The 21751-nt window shown below is 45.4% G+C and overlaps 1 protein-coding gene across 1 annotated transcript; it reads left to right on the plus strand.

Annotated features, from left to right (window-relative positions):
• Window positions 1-13758: 13758 nt before the first annotated feature.
• On the plus strand, window positions 13759-21513 carry LOC311351745 (IgGFc-binding protein-like; the record flags this gene model as incomplete). Its single annotated transcript, XM_084471895.1, has 12 exons — window positions 13759-13804; window positions 14492-14616; window positions 15312-15976; window positions 16086-16513; window positions 16845-17005; window positions 17466-17642; window positions 17781-18006; window positions 18207-18463; window positions 19294-19384; window positions 19693-19840; window positions 20600-20936; window positions 21391-21513. The coding sequence occupies 12 exons, from the start codon at window positions 13759-13761 to the stop codon at window positions 21511-21513; spliced, it is 2784 nt and encodes a 927-aa protein (XP_084328021.1).
• Between the last annotated feature and the right edge of the window lie 238 nt (window positions 21514-21751).

Here is a 21751-nt window from a genome sequence, read left to right on the forward strand (position 1 = left end):
AAGAATATGCATGTGACATTCACTACACACGTCCCCCCAGAATTCACCATATCAAAGGAACGAAAAAAAACAGTCAACGGGGAGGCGGCCGTATTAACCGGCCACAACGGCTGCGCCGCACAGGTGGGCGAGGAGACCCGACCACGGCAGGATTCCCACCCCGACACGGACGCGGGGCATGGAGCATGGGAGCCTTGGGAGGGGGGGCAGCAGGGGGCGGGGGCAGAGCTGGAGGCCGTCCGCGTCGTGGGGGCTGGGCCAAGTCAACGGGCCTGGCCACGTCCAAATGAGCTGGTTTCAGGCGGTCGATGGATAGGCGCTGCGGTTTACCGCCCACGTCCACCACGAAATGTTTGTCCCCCGTCTCCAAAACACGGAACGGGCCCTCGTAGGGCGGGCGTAGCGGCCCCCTGTGGGCGTCATGGCGAATGAAAACGTACTCCGCTGTCCGAAGCCCAGTGGGGATGTGCGACTGAGGGAGGCCGTGACAGGAAGTAGGGACAGGCGCGAACAGCCCCGCATTGTCCAGCAGGGTGGCCCGCTGGAGAGTCGCAGACCAGGGAACGGTGGCGCCAGGGACAAAATCCCCCGGAACCCGCAGCGGCTGGCCATAAACCAGCTCCGCGGATGAGGACTGCAGGTCCTCCTTCGGTGCAGTCCTGATGCCCAGCATTACCCACGGGAGCCTGTCGACCCAGTTGCCGTCTTTGAGGCCGGCCCGAAGAGCAGCCTTCATTGACCTATGAAACCGCTCACAGAGTCCATTAGCCTGTGGGTGGTACGCGGTTGTGCGGTGGAGCTTCACACCAAGGCCCTGAGCAACGGCGTTCCACAGCTCAGAAGTGAACTGCGCGCCCCGGTCAGAGGATATGTCCGAAGGAGTGCCGAAACGGGCAATCCAGGTGCCGATAAATGCCCGTGTCATCTCGACAGATGTCAGCGACGTCAGCGGAACAGCCTCAGGCCAACGGGTGGTCCTGTCAACCATGGTCAACAGGTAGGTGAAACCGTGGGAGGATGGCAGTGGGCCGACCAGATCCACGTTTACATGGTCAAACCGTCTTTCCGGCACAGGGAACAACTCCAATGGGGCCTTAGTGTGCCGGTGCACTTTGGCCCGCTGGCACTCAAGACAGGTGTTAGCCCAGTCCCTGACGTCCTTCTTAAGGCCAGGCCAAACAAACTTAGCTGCGACCAGCCTCTGCGACGCCTTCGAACCAGGATGGGAAAGACCATGGACGGCATCAAAAACGAGTCGCCTCCACCCCGTGGGAACGATTGGCCGAGGACTGCCTGTGGAGACGTCACACAGGAGCATGGCGCCAGCATCGCCAACAACCACATCCTCTATTTTCAGCCCTGTAGTCGAGGTCCTCAGGAGTTGCACGTCTGGGTCCGTGGCCTGGTCTGCTGCCATGCGGTCGTAATCCAGGCCAAGATGGACTGCTCCTGCCACAGCCCGTGACAGGCAGTCCGCCACCCGGTTGTCCTTACCGGAAACGTGCTGCAAGTCCGTGGTGAACTCCGAAATGTAGGCCAGATGACGTTGCTGGCGGGCGGACCATGGCTCAGTCACCTTAGCCATGGCAAAAGTCAGCGGCTTGTGATCGACAAAAGCAGTGAAGGGTCGACCTTCCAGCAGGGAACGAAAATGTCTGACGGCGAGGTAAAGCCCAAGCAGCTCCCGGTCGAAAGTGCTGTACTTCCGCTCGCTGGGGCGCAACTGACGGCTGAAGAAAGCCAGTGGCTGCCAGGCCCCGCCCACCCACTGCTCGTAGACGGCTCCAACCGCGTAGTCCGAGGCATCCGAGGTGATGGCGATGGAAGCTGTGGGAGAAGGATGCGCCAGCATGGTGGCGTCCGCCAGGGCCGCCTTAGTGGCAACAAAAGCCTCGACCCTGCTCTCAGTCCAGTCCACGGCATGTTTGGACCCCCCCTTCAAGGCCTCGTGCAAGGGCTGCATGAGCTGGGCGGCATGAGGAATGAAGCGGTGGTAGAAATTCACCATGCCGAGGAACTCCTGCAGGGATCTGACAGTGAGCGGGCGCGGGAACCGAGCAACCGCCTCCACCTTCGATGGGAGAGGGGCTGCACCGTCCTCGGTGACTCTGTGTCCCAGGAAATCGATGACGGAGAGCCCAAACTGGCACTTGGCGGGGTTGACAATCAGCCCATGTTGGCTGAGCCGCTCGAAAAGTGTTTGGAGGTGCGCCAGGTGCTGAGATTTGGACGTGCTCGCCACCAGGATGTCATCAAGGTACACAAAAAGGAAAGGCAGTTCCCGTAACACAGAGTCCATGAGGCGTTGAAAAGACTGAGCTGCGTTCTTAAGGCCGAGCGGCATTCGGAGGAACTCGAAAAGACCAAACGGCGTGATCACCGCTGTTTTGGGAACATCCAATGGGTGTACAGGCACCTGATGATAGCCCCGGACGAGGTCCACCTTGGAAAAAATCTTCATACCAGCCAGGTGTGCCGAAAAATCCTGGATGTTCGGGACCGGGTATCGGTCAGGCGTCGTTGCCTCATTAAGCCGCCGGTAGTCGCCACACGGGCGCCAGCCACCGCCAGGCTTGGGGACGATGTGGAGAGGCGATGCCCATGGGCTGTCGGACCGGCGGACTATACCCAGGCGTTCCATGTTTGCAAACTCAGCCTTTGCCACGGCAAGCTTGGTCGGGTCGAGGCGCCGAGCACGGGCGTAGACGGGTGGACCAGTAGTGGCGAGATGGTGCTCCACACCATGTTTCACGGCAGACGCAGAGAAAGTGGGCTGAGTGAGGGCTGGGAAACCGGCAAGTAGACGGTGGAAGTCATCCGTGGCAGAGAGAATGCCAGACAGACGTGTGGTGTCAGTCCCGCTGAGTGTGCACGTATAAGAACAAAACGTGACGGCGTCAATCAAACGGCGGTTCTTCACATCAACCAACAGTCCATGCGCACACAAAAAATCTGCGCCGAGGAGGGGAACGGAGACCTTCGCTGTAACAAAGTCCCATCCAAACCTGTGCCCTCCGAAACACAACTCGACGTACCTCGTGCCATATGTGCGGATGGGGCTACCATTGGCAGCTTCCATAGGGGGGCCGTGGCTGTCGGCCACCATGTCCAAACGGGATGCAGGCAGGACGCTCCTCTGTGCTCCCGTGTCGCAAAGGAAACGCCGGCCGGAGCAGCTGTCGCGGATGAAAAGCAGCCTGCCCACGCGGCCGACGCTCATGGCCACTACTGAGCGCCGGCCCTGGCGTTTCCCAAACCGCCGAAACTGCACGGCGAACGGCACTTAAGAGCCTTCGGTCCAAACTTCTCGTGGTAGAAACAAAGGCCTGAAGACTGCTGGGGGCTAGAAGACTGCTGCCGACGAGAAACGGTCGCAGCGACGAGCGTGGAGTCGTCCTGTGTCGCAGCAGCGACGTGCGCGGGGAAAAGCGTGGCCACACAGTGCTCTTGACCCGCGAGGAAAAATTTATCAGCCTCCTCTGCCAGTCTCCGACAGTCGACGATTGTGGTGCTGGCCAGCGCAGCTCTCACTTGGGAAGGCAGCTGACGCAGGAAAAGTTGAACGAAGAGAAAATCGGGTTCGTGCTCACCCAGGAGATCCAGCATACGGTCCATGAGCTCAGAGGGCTTGCTGTCCCCCAGCCCTTGAAGGGAGAAAAGCCTGCTGGCCCTCTCAGCGTCCGACAATTCAAAGGTCTTCAACAGGTGGGCTTTGAGCGCCGCATACTTCTCCCTTGCCGGAGGATGTTTAAGGAGGCTCACCACTCTGGATGCCGTCGCATTTCCGAGAGCCGACACAACGTGGTAGTACCTCGTTGCATCCGCGGTGATCTCACGTAGCGCAAACTGCGCTTCGGTCTGGGCGAACCATGCCGACGCCGAAGATTCCCAGAATTCGGGGAGCTTGAGGGCAACAGCGTTCGCGGTCATGGTCGTATCGAGTCACTGGATACGTCCAGCAGACTAACGTCGGGGTCACCAGTGTGGAAATTGCGATGAAGGACACGAGACAATTTCGCACGTTGAGTCACGACTGCGTAACTCGTTTAATCAATTAAACAGAACACACACAGTCATACAATCAACCCCTCGTCAGGCATACGTCACCAGACATTTAAAGGGGCAGCGGACCGTAAAAGCTAAACCACAGTGTGTAGAACAACACTTACAAACACAAGGTGAATTATGCAAGAATATGCATGTGACATTCACTACAACGTAGTCTTTATTATCTGACGGGGAAATGCAATATTTTAGGGCAGATTCACCATTAAACGTGTTTCTAATAACATTTCTAGCGAAAAATATACTTTTAACTTGCATAATCTTCAGTCAGTGAATGTGTCTGATCTTTAGTTTGATAATTGATATATTTTTTTCGGTCTCGCTAAGCATGTTTCAACGACGTCAGGTTGCTAGGGACGCTGCTATCGTTAAACTAGCAACTCACATGCTTTCTGCTGTTGTGTTATTAAACCGTTACTTTATGAACTTTTCTTGATATCATCTTATTAGAAACACGTATATCTGAGAGCAGGGATGACATCTTGTAGAAGAAGCCTCAGCTTGAAGAGCACACCTGTTTGCCTGCTTAATGGAGGACTACCAACAGGGGGTGACAATTAATGTCAGTCAGTGCGTTTACATGACACTCAAGAAAGTCGATTTATTGGCTTAGTCCAACTATGATTGGATTACTAAGATGCATGTATACACCTTAGTCGAGCTATACTCGAATCGAATTGGCTTACTCATAGTCGAGTTAAGACCCCTAGATAATGCGATTCATAGTCGAGCTAAGCGTGCATGTAGCCAATCAAATTGGCTTATGCGTTGATTTGCGTTCTGCGCATGCTCGAGACCTTTTCCAGGGGCCGTGAGCCGGAAGTAGAAGGAGACGATAGTCTTGTTGTTGTTGTTGTTGTCGCCGCCGTCGGATAAGGGATAACGAGAAACGGCGATTTATTTAAAAAGGTGGCGCAGAAGATGGAGGAAGCCGGTGAATGTAGTTACCCCCTATAAGAATTGTGTCCCGGCCGCAGGAGCGCGCATGGCATGCATTCATTAAAGGTGGAAGCACACAGACACTACGCTTCGATTTCACCCAAGGCTGAATTAAAAGTACATGTTTTTCTAAATGTAGGTCATCAACGAGGTTGTAAAGCAGTAACTTCGGGCACATCTGTCAAAATAAATGTTTTTTTCTCCCGACGTGTTTACAATCTTTATTCATTCCTTGCGATGCGGCGGGGAATGCCGTATACGGACGGGCGGCGGAGGGGCTGCTCCGGTGGGAGAAAGATGTTTTCAGCAGACAGCTGTCAACTAACTTTGGGTCAGCGATTTATTTAAAAAGCTGGCGCAGAAGATGGAGGAAGCCGGTGTCGTGCCAATGTAGTCATTCAGTACACACTACGCTTCGATTTAACCCAAGGCTGAATTAAAAGTCCATGTTTTTCTAATTGTTTCTCATCAACGAGGTTGTAAAATAACTACGATCTTTATTAATTCATTGCGCCGCGGCCGAACTGACGGGGGTATTCTCTGATATTATGAATCTTACAGACTGCGTCGGGTTCTCCGACTCTCTGGTACTTCCACAACAAGTAAAGACTCCTAGTCTGGTTTATCTCGCCCATGGGAAAAAGGAATTGGGGGAAATTAACTTTGGCTTTGACTCTCTGAAGTCCAGATCAAACGCGACATGGAGGAGAAGGCGATGTTTCAGCAGACAGCTGTCAGTTCACTTCGGGTCCATATCATTTCTCCGACACTCCATTGTTGTTCCTCTCTGTCGTATGCGGACTGCTCCGCCGGCAGAGCAGCCGGAGGAGTCGGCATACGACCGGAACAATGGAGTGTCGGAGAAATGATATAGACCCGAAGTGAACTGACAGCTGTCTGCTGAAACATCGCTTTCTCGAATGAGTTTGTTGTTGCTGGTGACGTAAAGAGGTCAACCGGTGGCTCTATTACCACTAGTTGAAATGGGCACAGCGCCACCTATCGTACCGGGGTATGACACGCTTCGGCCAATGAATCGATTTACTCACCGCCATGTATACGCGGACAATTGCAGTTGTCCAATTGAGGAGCATAATCGAGCTATGGCTTTAATTGAATTAAGCTGTGCATGTAAACGTACTGAGTGTCAACAACTCAACAAGCAGCGTTGAAGGATTAGAATCTTCGATCTTCCGATCCAACACTCTTTACAATTTACATGACACTCAAGAAAGTCGACTTATTGGCTTAGTCCAACTATGATTGGATTACTAAGATGCATGTATACACCTTAGTCGAGCTATACTCGAATCGAATTGACTTACTCATAGTCGAGTTAAGACCCCTAGATAATGCGATTCATAGTCGAGCTAAGCGTGCATGTAGCCAATCGAATTGGCTTATGCGTTGATTTGCGTTCTGCGCGTGCTCGAGACCTTTTCCCGGGGCCGTGAGCCGGAAGTAGAAGGAGACGATTTATTATCTTTCTCTCCTGTCTCCTTTTCTCTAATCCACAGAAATAAGAAGTATTTTTCTCCCCTTCCTCTACTCATTTAGCCTGAGATGTAACATAAGCACCTTGGGCTTTTTTGATATATAGATTATCTAACTTGTTCTGTAGGCTTATGAAGTTACTTTTATCAGCATCGGATATAACAGTCTTGTTACAACAATCACTTATGTCCTGCACCAATTGAACCTCATATTGTTTTTGTTGTCTATTTTTTGTTTTACTAAATTGTATCGAGAACTCTCTTACCTTAAATTTAAAATACTCCCATCTCCCGCTACAACTCTGTATATTTGTGTCATTTTTTATTTTTCCTATTAAGTTTCTAACAACTCTAATAAATTCCTCATCATTTAAAAGATCTGCATTAAACTTCCAGTAATCTTTTTTATATTTAGTCCTATTTTCTGGGTTTAATGTGAGATGTATAACACAGTGATCTGTTAGAGAGGCACTACTAATAGACACACTTGAAACATATTTTGTAATTTCAGGAGTTGCCAACCACAAATCTATCCTAGATTTACAGTTACCATTTGGTTTGATCCATGAAAATTGACTAACATCTGGATTTCTATCCCTCCAAATATCTGTTAAGCTGTTGGAGTTCAAAAAATCAAATAAAATAGGGTTCCACTGGTTAGTACTATATTTAGAAGGACATCTATCTTGCCATTCATCTGGTGTCAAATTTAGATCTCCACCAATCAAAATAAGCTCAGTATGATACAATTGTTTATATTCAATAATAATTTCTGTCACTTCTGATAACAACAATTTGTTTTGATTACTGTTATTAAAACCATAAATATTTATCATAATAACAAAAGTCTCTTCAACATTTAACACAACAGCAAGCCAATTCGCCAGTCCAAAATGGCTTCTTCTTCTTCATCGTAAATCTTGGGAAGGCTAGGCATCGCTAGTGCATTGCTGCCCTCTATCGTTTTATATAGTAACAACTAAATGGTAGATTGTAATCAAATCGTATCTTTATATTGGTCTGATACAACGAGCCTTATCCAGCTATCTGGTTTCGGTGTTCACTCTGCCCAAGTAGTTTTGATTAATAATGAGTCTGAGCTGAGCCATCTCCACGAATAGTAATTACTTTATGTTCAGCGTATAGTGTATTTCATAAAAACATGTTTGAGGACGTCCTAGGTCAGACCTGAGGGCATCATGTGGCCCGCGGGCCAGATGTAGGTTATGAGTGGCTTGCGAGTTCCCAAAAATTCTTAATAATAAATTGTATTTATTTATTTATAAAACTTTTATTAGAAAAATGCTTAGCAAGTTTCATTCAACTTTCTCATTGATGAAATATAACGTCCAGATACAGATCCACTCTCAGTGATGAACACCTGTCAGCTGTGCTGCACATAGCCACTTCATGAATTACACCTGACCTCAGTGCACTTGTTTAAACCCATCAGAGACTTGGCTCCTCCCTTTGAGTACACATTTTTTGTAGGGGTTGTAATGCATACCCTATTATCAAATGTGGATGCACTTCAATACACCTGTTCAAGTTCAGTGCACTTGGCACAGATACAGATAGGTCTAAAAAAGATATCTCTTGTAGACTGTGTGACTTTACCCAATGTGTTGATGTAGGCAACCGTCTGGACTGGGTGTACACCACAGTTCAACCCGGTATCACGCCAAGGCGTGAAATAGATACGCTGGTCCACCTCGCAAAGCGTGTACATTGTCACGCTTTGCCTGATCAAAGTGTGAAGAGTACACGCTTTCTTGCGCCCATCTAAATGAATGGAGGAATAGCACCAACAGGGAGCGAGACGTTCTCCCAGCATTTAGAGAAATGTTTACGTAGTCTTTATTATCTGACGGGGAAATGCAATATTTTAGGGCAGATTCACCATTAAACGTGTTTCTAATAACATTTCTAGCGAAAAATATACTTTTAACTTGCATAATCTTCAGTCAGTGAATGTGTCTGATCTTTAGTTTGATAATTGATATATTTTTTTCGGTCTCGCTAAGCATGTTTCAACGACGTCAGGTTGCTAGGGACGCTGCTATCGTTAAACTAGCAACTCACATGCTTTCTGCTGTTGTGTTATTAAACCGTTACTTTATGAACTTTTCTTGATATCATCTTATTAGAAACACGTATATCTGAGAGCAGGGATGACATCTTGTAGAAGAAGCCTCAGCTTGAAGAGCACACCTGTTTGCCTGCTTAATGGAGGACTACCAACAGGGGGTGACAATTAATGTCAGTCAGTGCGTTTACATGACACTCAAGAAAGTCGATTTATTGGCTTAGTCCAACTATGATTGGATTACTAAGATGCATGTATACACCTTAGTCGAGCTATACTCGAATCGAATTGGCTTACTCATAGTCGAGTTAAGACCCCTAGATAATGCGATTCATAGTCGAGCTAAGCGTGCATGTAGCCAATCGAATTGGCTTATGCGTTGATTTGCGTTCTGCGCATGCTCGAGACCTTTCCCCGGGGCCGTGAGCCGGAAGTAGAAGGAGACGATAGTCTTGTTGTTGTTGTTGTTGTTGTCGCCGCCGTCGGATAAGGGATAACGAGAAACGGCGATTTATTTAAAAAGGTGGCGCAGAAGATGGAGGAAGCCGGTGAATGTAGTTACCCCCTATAAGAATTGTGTCCCGGCCGCGGGAGCGCGCATGGCATGCATTCATTAAAGGTGGAAGCACACAGACACTACGCTTCGATTCCACCCAAGGCTGAATTAAAAGTACATGTTTTTCTAAATGTGGGTCATGTAACATATTTCAGCCATAATATTCTCCCATAGCCACAATACTGAGTAAACATAACATAAGCCTTAAGACTGCTGCACAACCAGGCAGCAGCTGATCATACATAGATGAAAGGGGGCAGGCTTTTAAAGCCACAGAACACGCCCACCTCTACCTTCTTATTTAACTCGGACTCCGCCATCTTAGAATCAGAATCTCTTGGGCGGCGTATCGATTAGATGTAAAGCTTAGAGACGCTCCACGCGTGTTATATACGATCCCTCTCCTTTTGTTTCATAGACGATAGACAATAGACCAAAAACCTTAACCAAATAAAGTGAGTTAAAAGCTCCTGTCTCGGCGGCCTTTCCTGGACTAAAACATCATAACAGTCATCAACGAGGTTGTAAAGCAGTAACTTCGGGCACATCTGTCAAAATAAATGTTTTTTTCTCCCGCATTCATTAAAGGTGGAAGCACACAGACACTACGCTTCGATTTCACCCAAGGCTGAATTAAAAGTACATGTTTTTCTAAATGTGGGTCATCAACGAGGTTGTAAAGCAGTAACTTCGGGCACATCTGTCAAAATAAATGTTTTTTTCTCCCGACGTGTTTACGATCTTTATTCATTCCTTGCGATGCGGCGGGGAATGCCGTATATGGACGGGCGGCGGAGGGGCTGCTCCGGTGGGAGAAAGATGTTTTCAGCAGACAGCTGTCAACTAACTTTGGGTCGGCGATTTATTTAAAAAGCTGGCGCAGAAGATGGAGGAAGCCGGTGTCGTGCCAATGTAGTTACCCCCTATAAGGAGTGTATCATCATCAACGTGCATTCAGTACACACTACGCTTCGATTTAACCCAAGGCTGAATTAAAAGTCCATGTTTTTCTAAATGTTTCTCATCAACGAGGTTGTAAAATAACTACAATCTTTATTAATTCATTGCGCCGCGGCCGAACTGACGGGGGTATTCTCTGATATTATGAATCTTACAGACTGCGTCGGGTTCTCCGACTCTCTGGTACTTCCACAACAAGTAAAGACTCCTAGTCGGGTTTATCTCGCCCATGGGCAAAAGGAATTGGGGGAAATTAACTTTGGCTTTGACTCTCTGAAGTCCAGATTGAAACGCGACATGGAGGAGAAAGCGATGTTTCAGCAGACAGCTGTCAGTTCACTTCGGGTCCATATAATTTCTCCGACACTCCATTGTTGTTCCTCTCGGTCGTATGCGGACTGCTCCGCCGGCAGAGCAGCCGGAGGAGTCAGCATACGACCGGAACAATGGAGTGTCGGAGAAATGATATAGACCCGAAGTGAACTGACAGCTGTCTGCTGAAACATCGCTTTCTCGAATGAGTTTGTTGTTGCTGGTGACGTAAAGAGGTCAACCGGTGGCTCTATTACCACTAGTTGAAATGGGCACAGCGCCACCTATCGTACCGGGGCATGACACGCTTCGGCCAATGAATCGATTTACTCACCGCCATGTATACGCGGACAATTGCAGTTGTCCAATTGAGGAGCATAATCGAGCTATGGCTTTAATCGAATTAAGCTGTGCATGTAAACGTACTGAGTGTCAACAACTCAACAAGCAGCGTTGAAGGATTAGAATCTTCGATCTTCCGATCCAACACTCTTTACAATTTACATGACACTCAAGAAAGTCGACTTATTGGCTTAGTCCAACTATGATTGGATTACTAAGATGCATGTATACACCTTGGTCGAGCTATACTCGAATCGAATTGACTTACTCATAGTCGAGTTAAGACCCCGGCCTAGATAATGCGATTCATAGTCGAGCTAAGCGTGCATGTAGCCAATCGAATTGGCTTATGCGTTGATTTGCGTTCTGCGCATGCTGGAGACCTTTTCCCGGGGCCGTGAGCCGGAAGTAGGAGGAGACGATAGTCTTGTTGTTGTTGTTGTTGTTGTTGTTGTTGTTGTTGTTGTTGTTGTTGTTGTTGTTGTTGTTGTTGTTGTTGTTGTCGTCGCCGCCGTCGGATAAGGGATAACGAGAAACGGCGATTTATGTAAAAAGGTGGCGCAGAAGATGGAGGAAGCCGGTGAATGTAGTTACCCCCTATAAGAATTGTGTCCCGGCCGCGGAAGCGCGCATGGCATGCATTCATTAAAGGTGGAAGCACACAGACACTACGCTTCCATTTCACCCAAGGCTGAATTAAAAGTACATGTTTTCTAAATGTGGGTCATCGACGAGGTTGTATAGTAGTAACTTCGGGCACATCTGTCAAAATAAATGTTTTTTTTCTCCCGACGTGTTTACGATCTTTATTCATTCCTTGCGATGCGGCGGGGAATGCCGTATACGGACGGGCGGCGGAGGGGCTGCTCCAGTGGGAGAAAGATGTTTTCAGCAGACAGCTGTCAACTAACTTTGGGTCGGCGATTTATTTAAAAAGCTGGCGCAGAAGATGGAGGAAGCCGGTGTCGTGCCAATGTAGTTACCCCCTATAAGGAGTGTATCATCATCAACGTGCATTCAGTACACACTACGCTTCGATTTAACCCAAGGCTGAATTAAAAGTCCATGTTTTTCTAAATGTTGCTCATCAACAAGGTTGTAAAATAACTACGATATTTATTCATTCATTGCGCCGCGGCCGAACTGACGGGGGTATTTTCTGATATTATGAATCTTACAGACTGCGTCGGGTTCTCTGACTCTCTGGTAGGCCTACTTCCACAACAAGTAAAGACTCCTAGTCGGGTTTATCTCGCCCATGGGCAAAAGGAATTGGGGGAAATTAACTTTGGCTTTGACTCTCTGAAGTCCAGATTGAAACGCGACATGGTGGAGAAAGCGATGTTTCAGCAGACAGCTGTCAGTTCACTTCGGGTCCATATCATTTCTCCGACGGTCCATTGTTCCGACCTCTCGGTCGTATGCGGACTGCTCCGCCGGCAGAGCAGCCGGAGGAGTTGGCATACGACCGAGAGGTCAGATAATAAAGACTACGTAAACATTTCACCAAATGCTGGGAGAACGTCTCGCCCCCTGTTGGTGCTATTCCTCCATTCATTTAGATGGGCGGAAAATGCGTGTACTCTTCACACTTTGATCAGGCAAAGCGTGACAATGTACACGCTTTGCGAGGTGGACCAACGTATCTATTTCACGCTTTGGCGTGATAACGGGTTGCAGTTTGTCGCAAAAGCAACTAGGGGACAAAAAAGTCTCAACCTGTTATAGTCCATTTTTCAAATGTATTTCTTTGATCTTGATACCAGCTACTACCCTACTGCTATTCCATTTCTCAAATATTCCTCTGCCTATTTTCTTTTCAATGTAGCCTACCTTATTTAATCCTTCTTAATTGTAATGGATTTGGTCCCATTAGTTCATAACCTTTCATACATCATTCATCAGTTCAAGTGCAGTTATTGTAGGCATTGGCTACAGCAGAGTTAAATAAAGCATATCTGGCAACACCTCTCTATTTGGCACAAGAAGATGATGGCGGGAGGACTTGTCTATAGACTGAGGGCTTATGTTTATGTTTGAGTCGGATACAAGTGCTTATTTTATGATGTAGCATTATTCATTCTATTCCAAGGAATATTTATTTCATGCCAATCTAATCCTTGGTTGCTTAGATAAATAATTGCTTTAGCAGCGAATGATTCATAAATATTCTCTAGAATATTATTGTGTGTGTGTGTGTGTGTGTGTGTGTGTGTGTGTGTGTGTGTGTGTGTGTGTGTGTGCGCGCGCAGTGGCGGTTTTAGGCACGGGCGAAGCGAAGTGTGATATGATATGATATGAGGAAGTGAGCAGAAGAAAGAAAACAATGTTCATTTGCATCAGTGGCACTTCAACACACAAAATGCAAAATTCTATATGCTTTTCTTTCACCCAGAAATGAGGAGGGACGTGTTATTTTTTCATTTCCTTCTCTCTATTCTCACCAGAGATATAAACCTGCCTTTGTGCACACTCCCCATAATCTATCCTTCGCAGTCAAGGTAAAGTATAGGTGCTTGATGGGATAACTGGGCTGTTGGTGGAATTTAATTTTATTAAAAGTGGTAATGATAATACATTTTTCATTTTAAAGTGAGATGCAATAACCTTTATAGAGGTTCAGAATATAATGCACTGAGCTGACATTCTATATTAGTTGTGATTTGCTTGTGGTAATTAATTAATCCATTGCTAATAATTTGGTATTGAAATCACATTACAACAAATATACTATTTTCTACCTTTATTTATGTACTTGATATATTTATTTATTTGTAGGTAGGTCTGTGGTAGGCCTTTTTTAATATTTATCATCTTGTATTTTTATCTGTTTAATAATCATCATACAGATTTATGTATATATTTTATTTATATTTGTGTTAAACATATTTCTGAATTTTCTGCTTCCTAACCTAAATGTTCTTTCTTTAGATGTTCTACATGATTGTATTGTTGTGTGCATTTATTTTTCTATTCCTCTTCCTCTATTCCTCCTAGCAGAAGCCATGAGGTCTCTCGTGCTGTATGCGAGTGTTGCGGCACTGTTGGCAGGTAGGCCTATACATGAAACCGTCCATGATTGTGGTGAATGGCTCCAAGATGATAGACCATTTCAGATATGCTGCACAGTAGTCCGGTTCCTAGTTCAGAACTGAGGGAGAGGAAAACTTGTAATCTAAATTTAAACTTAATCGTAATTAATGTGTGGCTTTAGAGTAGGCTAAATTAATATTTGAAACTTTGACGCAACACTTTACGATAAGGGTACATGTATCATTATCGGATACCATTACTGGTAGTAAATGCGTTATTAAGAATGAACTGCTTAAGGGACGTGAACAGCTAATTCATATACAAAAACCTATCCATAACACTAAGCCCTACGCTATATAATGCTTATTACTGCATAATAAGCATTAAAGAAAAAATAACGTTAATTAATGGTAAATGAATGTGCCCTTATTGTAAAGTTGACCACATATGGTAGATATATTGTGTTGCATTAGGACTGTAGTTGGCTCATTTTTTCAAGTATGTAGGGGATCATGTACAGCGTGTCATTATCGCGAGATCAAAATGAACGCAGTTACAACTGTGTAACAGACGATTTTAAATTAATAAAATATGTTTTGTTGACGTAATGTTTTGAGTCAATTATTGATTTATTTAGTATTGTCAAACAAACAATGCTTAGAAATGTATATAAAAGCATATGCATTTCTCAATCCTCACCTCTAGTGTGCCACGGTTGTTCAACGGGACGAGACTTCATTGCAACATTTCTTCCAAACCTCCCAATTGGGGACCAAAGGCTCCAATTAGTTGTAACGGCCAGAGAATCAAAAGCCAAGGTCCTCATTGAGGTGTGTGCATGGTTTGCTCCTCATCAAGGATGCTTGATTAAGAATTGTTCATTCATTGCTTCATATGTCATACCAGAGAGAGAAAATAGGGTGTACATTTATTAGCTATTGAAGACAACATGAAACAGGATTCATTGCTTATTTTACTTCCATAATATTACATAATTCCAAGTAAAACCGTATTTCAGAGCAGGTCAAACTGCAGGACACGTTTGTTTAGGTTTGTTTTTCAGGATTTGATTGCATTGTGTGAAGGTGAGAAAAAAAATGCTGTCAGTGTTATTATAAGTGTTAAACAAATAAACCTTGTAAATTAAGTTGTTTACAATTGGATATAAAATAACTAACACACAGAAAACTATGATGAAATCCATTTGTAATTTCATGTTTTTTACATTCACATTCGTTCACATTTGTATCTTGTTTAATGTATAATGTAATTTATATTGTAAAGTGTATATTATGGACCAAAGTAGTGGTCAAAGGTCACAGTTGTAGGCTTACAATAATTCTTAGTTTTGGTATACATTGTTTATAGTTGTTGAAATCTGCAAGATCAACTTCCTTTACCAACATGTAAATAGGCCTACTATGTCAACACAAATAAAGTGTCTGCTTTACACACTGAACACTAAAGAATACGCAGAAGACAATACAAGCCGAAGAATAATAGCACGTATAACTTCCACCTGCAGGTTGGTAACCTGACGTTCTCCCGTCAGCTGACTGTGTCTCCAGGGCAGACCCACTGGGTGTCTGTCCCAGCAGGAGCAGAGCTCCACAACCCTCACAACCCTCCACACTCAGCGGTTCAAATCTCCTCCACCGCCGATATCTCTGTGGTCGCCTTCAACTACCAAGCCAACACCGGCGACGGCGCGGTGATCACCCCTACAGACCAGCTGGGTGTGGAATACATGGTGTTCACCCCAGCTGGAGGCCACTCCGACAAGCTAGTGGCTGTCGTCAATGGCAACAGTCCCAACAAGGTCACTTTCCAGCACTCACAGAAAGTGCAGCTCATAGGGTTGGATGTATGGAAAGGCGGGAGCGAAACTACTATTGCCTTGGAACCATATCAAACCTTCCTGTTAGTGTCCCGAACAAATAATTCCACTCTGACAGGCATGCAGATTAAATCACAGAAGCCTGTGGCGGTATTTGTTGGGGACCGTTGTCATGGTTTACCTTGTGACCATGTGTACAAACAACTTCCACCGGTGAGCCAGCTGGGTAGAGAATACATGGTGCCCCCTGGCATGAATAGTCCGGCCAAATCCTGGGTTACAGTCGTCGCTACTGAGGACAACACAGAGGTGACTGTGCACAGAGGGAAAGGCACAGACAAAAGGTTAAGATGATGATTATATGCATTATTATTTTGTAAACCATTAGAATGCATTTCATGTATTACTTTTCTTAATCCTGCTTCATTCATACATTTCTACTCCCTCCCTAAAAAAAATCAGCAAACTGAAGAAAGCCGGGCAGTTCAAGGAATGGAGCGTCACGCCCAAACAGCCATTGATGGTGACGGGCAACAAGAAGCTGCTGGTGGTGTTCATGAGCACCAATAGAGACGCCATGATGCTGATTCTGCGTTCGTCAGACAGGCTGGCTAGTGCCTGGTCACTGGAGACCGTGGATAAGATGAACGGCACCGCTGTCATCTTCTCAGAGCGGGAGGGTTACAACAGTGTCAAGGTGTGCTTGGAGTCCAGCTGTAAGTCCCCCATGTGGAGTCACCACCACTTAGGAGCCAAGTGGGTCTGGGCCAACGTGGACCTGGGGACCGGGCAGAAGCACTGGAGAGTGGACGGGGATTCTGGCATGGTGGTGTACGTTTACGGAGGGGCACATCGCATAGGATATGCAACTGCTGGAGTCTGTTCTGACGGTAAGTGCACACGTAACTGATGTGATCTGTAACCGTGCATTCAAGCCAAGGGTGATGAACACCCACTGGAAGGCACGACTGAAAGAAAACCCATCACGTTGGATGCATTCCCTCATTACTCACTTCCATCATTCATGTGTCTATGTAGGTAGCTACTTGTAGGTGTTCTATTGCTTTGTATATCCCCTTTCGAACTGCCAGGCTCCAGAGAGATTAGGCAGGCCATGGTTGAGAGGTGTGTGAGTTTGCTGGTTTAAGTTTGTGGTTTACAGAACATATGAAACTGTGTTGATAAAACCCATTTGACATGCTCCGGTGTTTTCTCCTGCAGACCTCCCCGTCGCACCCCCCCTAGATCCTTGTGAGGGGGTCTCATGCCGAGAGAAGGAAGTTTGTGCAAAGGGTTCATGTGTCCATGTCTCCACGGCAACATGCCAGGCGTTAGGTGACCCCCACTACAAGACTTTTGATGGCCGTCGTTTTGACTTCCAGGTATGAGGCGACTTACAGTAAGCAGTATGTGTCCATGAAAATATCATAAATTCATTATTGTCGGGCAGCAAGTCGCTCAGGAGGTGCAGCAGGGCATCTGGCAACCGGAAGGTTGCTGGTTCGCTCCTCTCTTCCCCAAAGCCGAGTGTCGAAGTGCCCCTGAGCAAGACACCTGACCTAACCCTGCTCCTGACGCTGGGTGTGAGGCACTAGTTGTAAAGAGCCACAGTGGCCACAGGTTACAAAAGCGCTCTATGAATGCAGTCTATTTACCATGTATGTTGTTGCTAAAATAGTTAATTCCTAGCTTAAATAAAATAATAGAATTGCTATCATTATATCAATTTCAATATATCTCTAAATATTTGCCTGTATATAATGTTTGTGGGTTCCATGTCAGTCATATACAGGCTTTACCTCATGCTTATGGTCTATGCTGTGACCTTTGTCCTCCCCCCAGGGTACCTGCACCTACATTATGACAACTGTCGCTAAAGCAGACAAAGACCTAACGCCCTTCACTGTTACAACCAAGAACAATCACCGCGGTAACCGTAGGGTGTCCTATGTGAGGACTGTGGGCGTCAACGTTTACGACCTGAATGTAATCATAAGCAGCCACAGGGGACGAGTCCAGGTAATTGATATTGTCCAAATCAAACCTACCTTTTTGGTATGATTGTACAAAGTTCACTGTTCAAATTGGGCTGAATCAAAAGCAAAACAAAACAAAAAAACAAGCATCTATTCCTATTGTTTTTCATGTAACCTCCAGGTGAACGGAGAGTTAGTTTACCTACCAGTGAGTCTGTCTGACGGTCGAGTCTCAGTGAAAGAGAGTGGATGGTATGCCGTGCTCACCACGGACTTCGGCCTGACTGTCAGATACGACTGGGACATGAGGCTGTACATCTCCGTGCCCTCGTCCTACTACAAGCACCTGGGGGGCCTTTGTGGGAACTACAATGGGGACAGAAAAGACGACCTGCCAACACCAGAGGGTAAGGAAACAAGGAAAAAAAAATTAAGTTAATAACTAAGTTAATTAAAACACATGAAAAATAGAAAATTACGATATGATTAAATAAGTGTTATGTTGAAAAGGGCCACAACAGGTTGCAAGAAGCAATATTAACCCTAGGTGTGGTCGGTGCAATTGTATTTTCTCTATGATCTCTTAAAACAATGTTTACCCTTCAAGGTGCTAGTGAATCCAATGTTCTCAAGATGATCAGCTCCTGGAAGGAGAAAGACCTGGACCCCTTCTGCCACGATAACTGTGATGGAAAATGTCCCTATTGTTCTGAGAAGAGTAAACTTCACTACCTAGGACCAAAACTCTGTGGACTCCTAAACAAACCAGACGGTTCATTTGCAATCTGTCACAAAACTATAAACCCTGAAATGTACAGTGCCAACTGTGTGTACGATGTGTGCATCAATCAAGGTAAGAGAAATGTAATTGGATGGTAGCTACAGAATGGTTACTGTAGATGATGATATTTTGCTAATAACATTATTGCGCACAACAGTTTTGTTAGAATGAACCAAATGCAAAGGATCATTCATAACAGCATTATGGATGTATTAATCCGCCAGATTAGATTAGATCCATAGCAAACCAATCAATACATAGACTAAGTATACAAGGAGACAACAGCAGGATAATGCTACACTGAAAGGTATAATCCAGGGCTGTTTAAATAAGTGAGGGATTAAGAACAACGCATACACAGTTTACTACAATGTCAATAAAAGCTCAGTGAGCAGACATAAGAAACTGTGTGGCACAGAGGCTCAATACAATCACATTAAAGGGTGTGGTCCTGTGGCTGTGTCCCCCATTGGTTAGTATACTGGTTAGCTTTTTGGTGTTATTATATTTTGAAAGTTACTAATAGGTAACTAATAGTAAACTAATAGTATAACTAATAGTAACTAATAGGAAAGGTTACAAGAGTACAAGTACCAGAGTAGAGTGTAACCAATATTTTAACAGAGGGGATCAGAGAAAAACAGATGTAAATAAAGGCACCAGTTGATTGAAAAATATTATTGAACCAAAAAGATTGTATACTAATAACATAATATCTGTGTCCACCAAAATCTTTTCTGTGTTGGACGTTATTTCAGTAAAATCATAAAAGTCATATTGTAATTATTAATTGTATTTCTTTTGAGGAGGTCCTTTTTGCGTGTTTGGTGTCAGGTCTCTGCTTTGGAGCAATGATCTGGATTAGTAATAGTGTTGTATGTGGTGTCTGCCTGGTTCCCAAGGTGCTAAACAGATCCTGTGTGACAATCTGGAGAGTTACAGCGAAGACTGCATGTCTGAGGGAGTAAAAATAAATCCACAGTGGAGGGAGATTGCCAACTGTCGTAAGTCGTGTGTGCCCTATGCTTTAAAACAATGTTAATTCTGTATAATAATGTAAATGATGTTCCTGGCAATCCAGGTTTCATAAGTAAAATTCACGATGTGATCATTGTCGAGTGATGATCACTGATCAATCATTGACTCATCAGCGATACAGACCAAAGCAATCGAGTAATAAGAGAAGCCAATTGCATACCTGGTTACAATATTCTGTTTTCCTTTATAGTCTGACGATAAAAAATAGGCCTCACAAAAAAAATGTGGCCTGACGTTAACAGTTGTGTTATGTCAACACCCCCCCTCCCGCCAGCCCTCTCGTGCCCAGCAGGGAGTCACTATGAGTCCTGTGGCTCGGCCTGTCCGTCATCCTGCACAGCCCGGGACACTGAGCAAGCATGCAAATCCCCCTGTGTGGAGGGATGCTTCTGTGATAAAGGCCTGGTGCTCAGCGGAGACAGGTAGGGCTACAATATTTCACCTCTAGTACGACTACAACGACACTATTAATCAACGTCATCATAACCACGAGCAGAATGAAAACTGTATCAATGCGTGTCATAATGTCGTTAAGCTCTTATTTAAAAAAATATATCTTTGATTTAGAATCCACATGTCTTACATTATTAATCCTAAAGGTTTTTGTTTGATTCGTAAGCAAGTTTATTAATATCAACGTATTCACTGCTTCTGCGACCCTGGATTTGTGCTCAGTGGAGAGAAGTAGGTGGTTCTCTTTTTATGAAGTGGAATGTTCTCCTGTAGACCATATGGAATACCGGTCACTCTCCAACATGTCCAATATTGTTATGAAATTATTATATTACGATTGGATTACAATTACAATCTTCAATCAGTCAAATCAAGAATAAGCTGCTCTTGATGAATGGTATGATTTGGAATAACATTATTATAAATTTTGATAATCCATTCAGATTGGGGCAATAGCGAACAAACATCCTTAACCATAACTATGATATCATTTATGATTTATCGACTTAGGACAGCATAATTTAAAGGTGTAAAGGAAAAGGCTTGGTTCTCTTACATATCCATACGAAATGAATTAATATATGAATAAAGAGGATAAAGTCCAAAGTGTCATAAAAGAACCCTCCTTACTAAGTGCTGTTAATGCACGGGTATGCACGGGCAGGAAGATATCGATCCTTGCTCCCCATGTGAATCACTCATTCAGTTCCTTTACATTGTCTTAACAGATGTGTGGACAAGGCGACCAGCTGTGGCTGCAACCACGAAGGCCGTTACTATCTTCCCGGCGAGTCGTTCTGGGCCGACTCTGAGTGTGACAGCCGATGCGTGTGTGACAGAGCGACGCAGCAGGCGCAGTGCCACCCGCGGGGCTGCAAGGCCGACGAGCACTGCGCTGTGCGGGACGGGGTCCAGGACTGCTTCCCCCTGAGCTTCAAGACCTGCTCGGCCCAGGGAGACCCACACTTCCACACCTTCGACGGCCGCAAGTTTGATTTTCAGGGCAACTGCGTCTACCAGTTTGCCAGCATGTGTGGAAACACAACGGGACTGGAGAGGTTTGAGGTGAGAACGGCAACGAAAAAGGACTGTTAGGAAATGTAGGTTTGGGAATATCGCGGGGAGACCTTGGCTACTTATTTGTGCACAAACGTGCACAGTGGCGTCCAAAGTAAACATTGGAAGGAATAGGGCAAAAACCCTAGCCTGGCTATTGCCAGACCAAGCTCACCGGCAGAACGGGCTGGGGGTACCCAGTCTAGCAAAACCCACAAAGTACAGTAGAGGTAGAACACACTGTTCTGTGTTAAACGACAAATCTTGACTGATGGATTTGATGCATCTTTGTTTGCAATAGATGTTTTCTTGATCCATACATAAAAAATTTATGATGTGAGCTTTTTTAGCAAATAAGAAAGGGGCTTCTGAATATGTGATTCCCTTGGACTTTGGCACAAGGGATTATAACATCTGATCCTGTGTATTAATGGAATATCTAATATTTTTTCCTGTCGTCTAGGTTAGCCTAGAGAACAATAATCGTGGTTCCAACAAAGTTTCCTATGCAAAAACAGTGACTGTGAAGGTCTACGGCAACACATACATCATTTCTAAGGACTACCAAGGACAAGTCCAGGTATGATGCTCCTGCAGTATCCCTGATTCACTCATTCACAACACACATGTTGACGCACAAATATTACATTCACCAATGCCCCCAATTCCTACAACCGACAAACAGCTAGTATTGGAACCGATTAAAATACACAGACTTACATCGCAAGCATTGACATGGTGTGTGTACGGTGTATTAATGTGTGTGTGTGTGTGTGTGTGTGTGTGTGTGTGTATACGGTATATGAATGTGTTAACAGGTGGAT

The sequence above is a fragment of the Micromesistius poutassou genome, assembly GCF_964030765.1.
Source record: "Micromesistius poutassou genome assembly, chromosome: 8".
Classification (NCBI taxonomy): domain Eukaryota; kingdom Metazoa; phylum Chordata; class Actinopteri; order Gadiformes; family Gadidae; genus Micromesistius; species Micromesistius poutassou.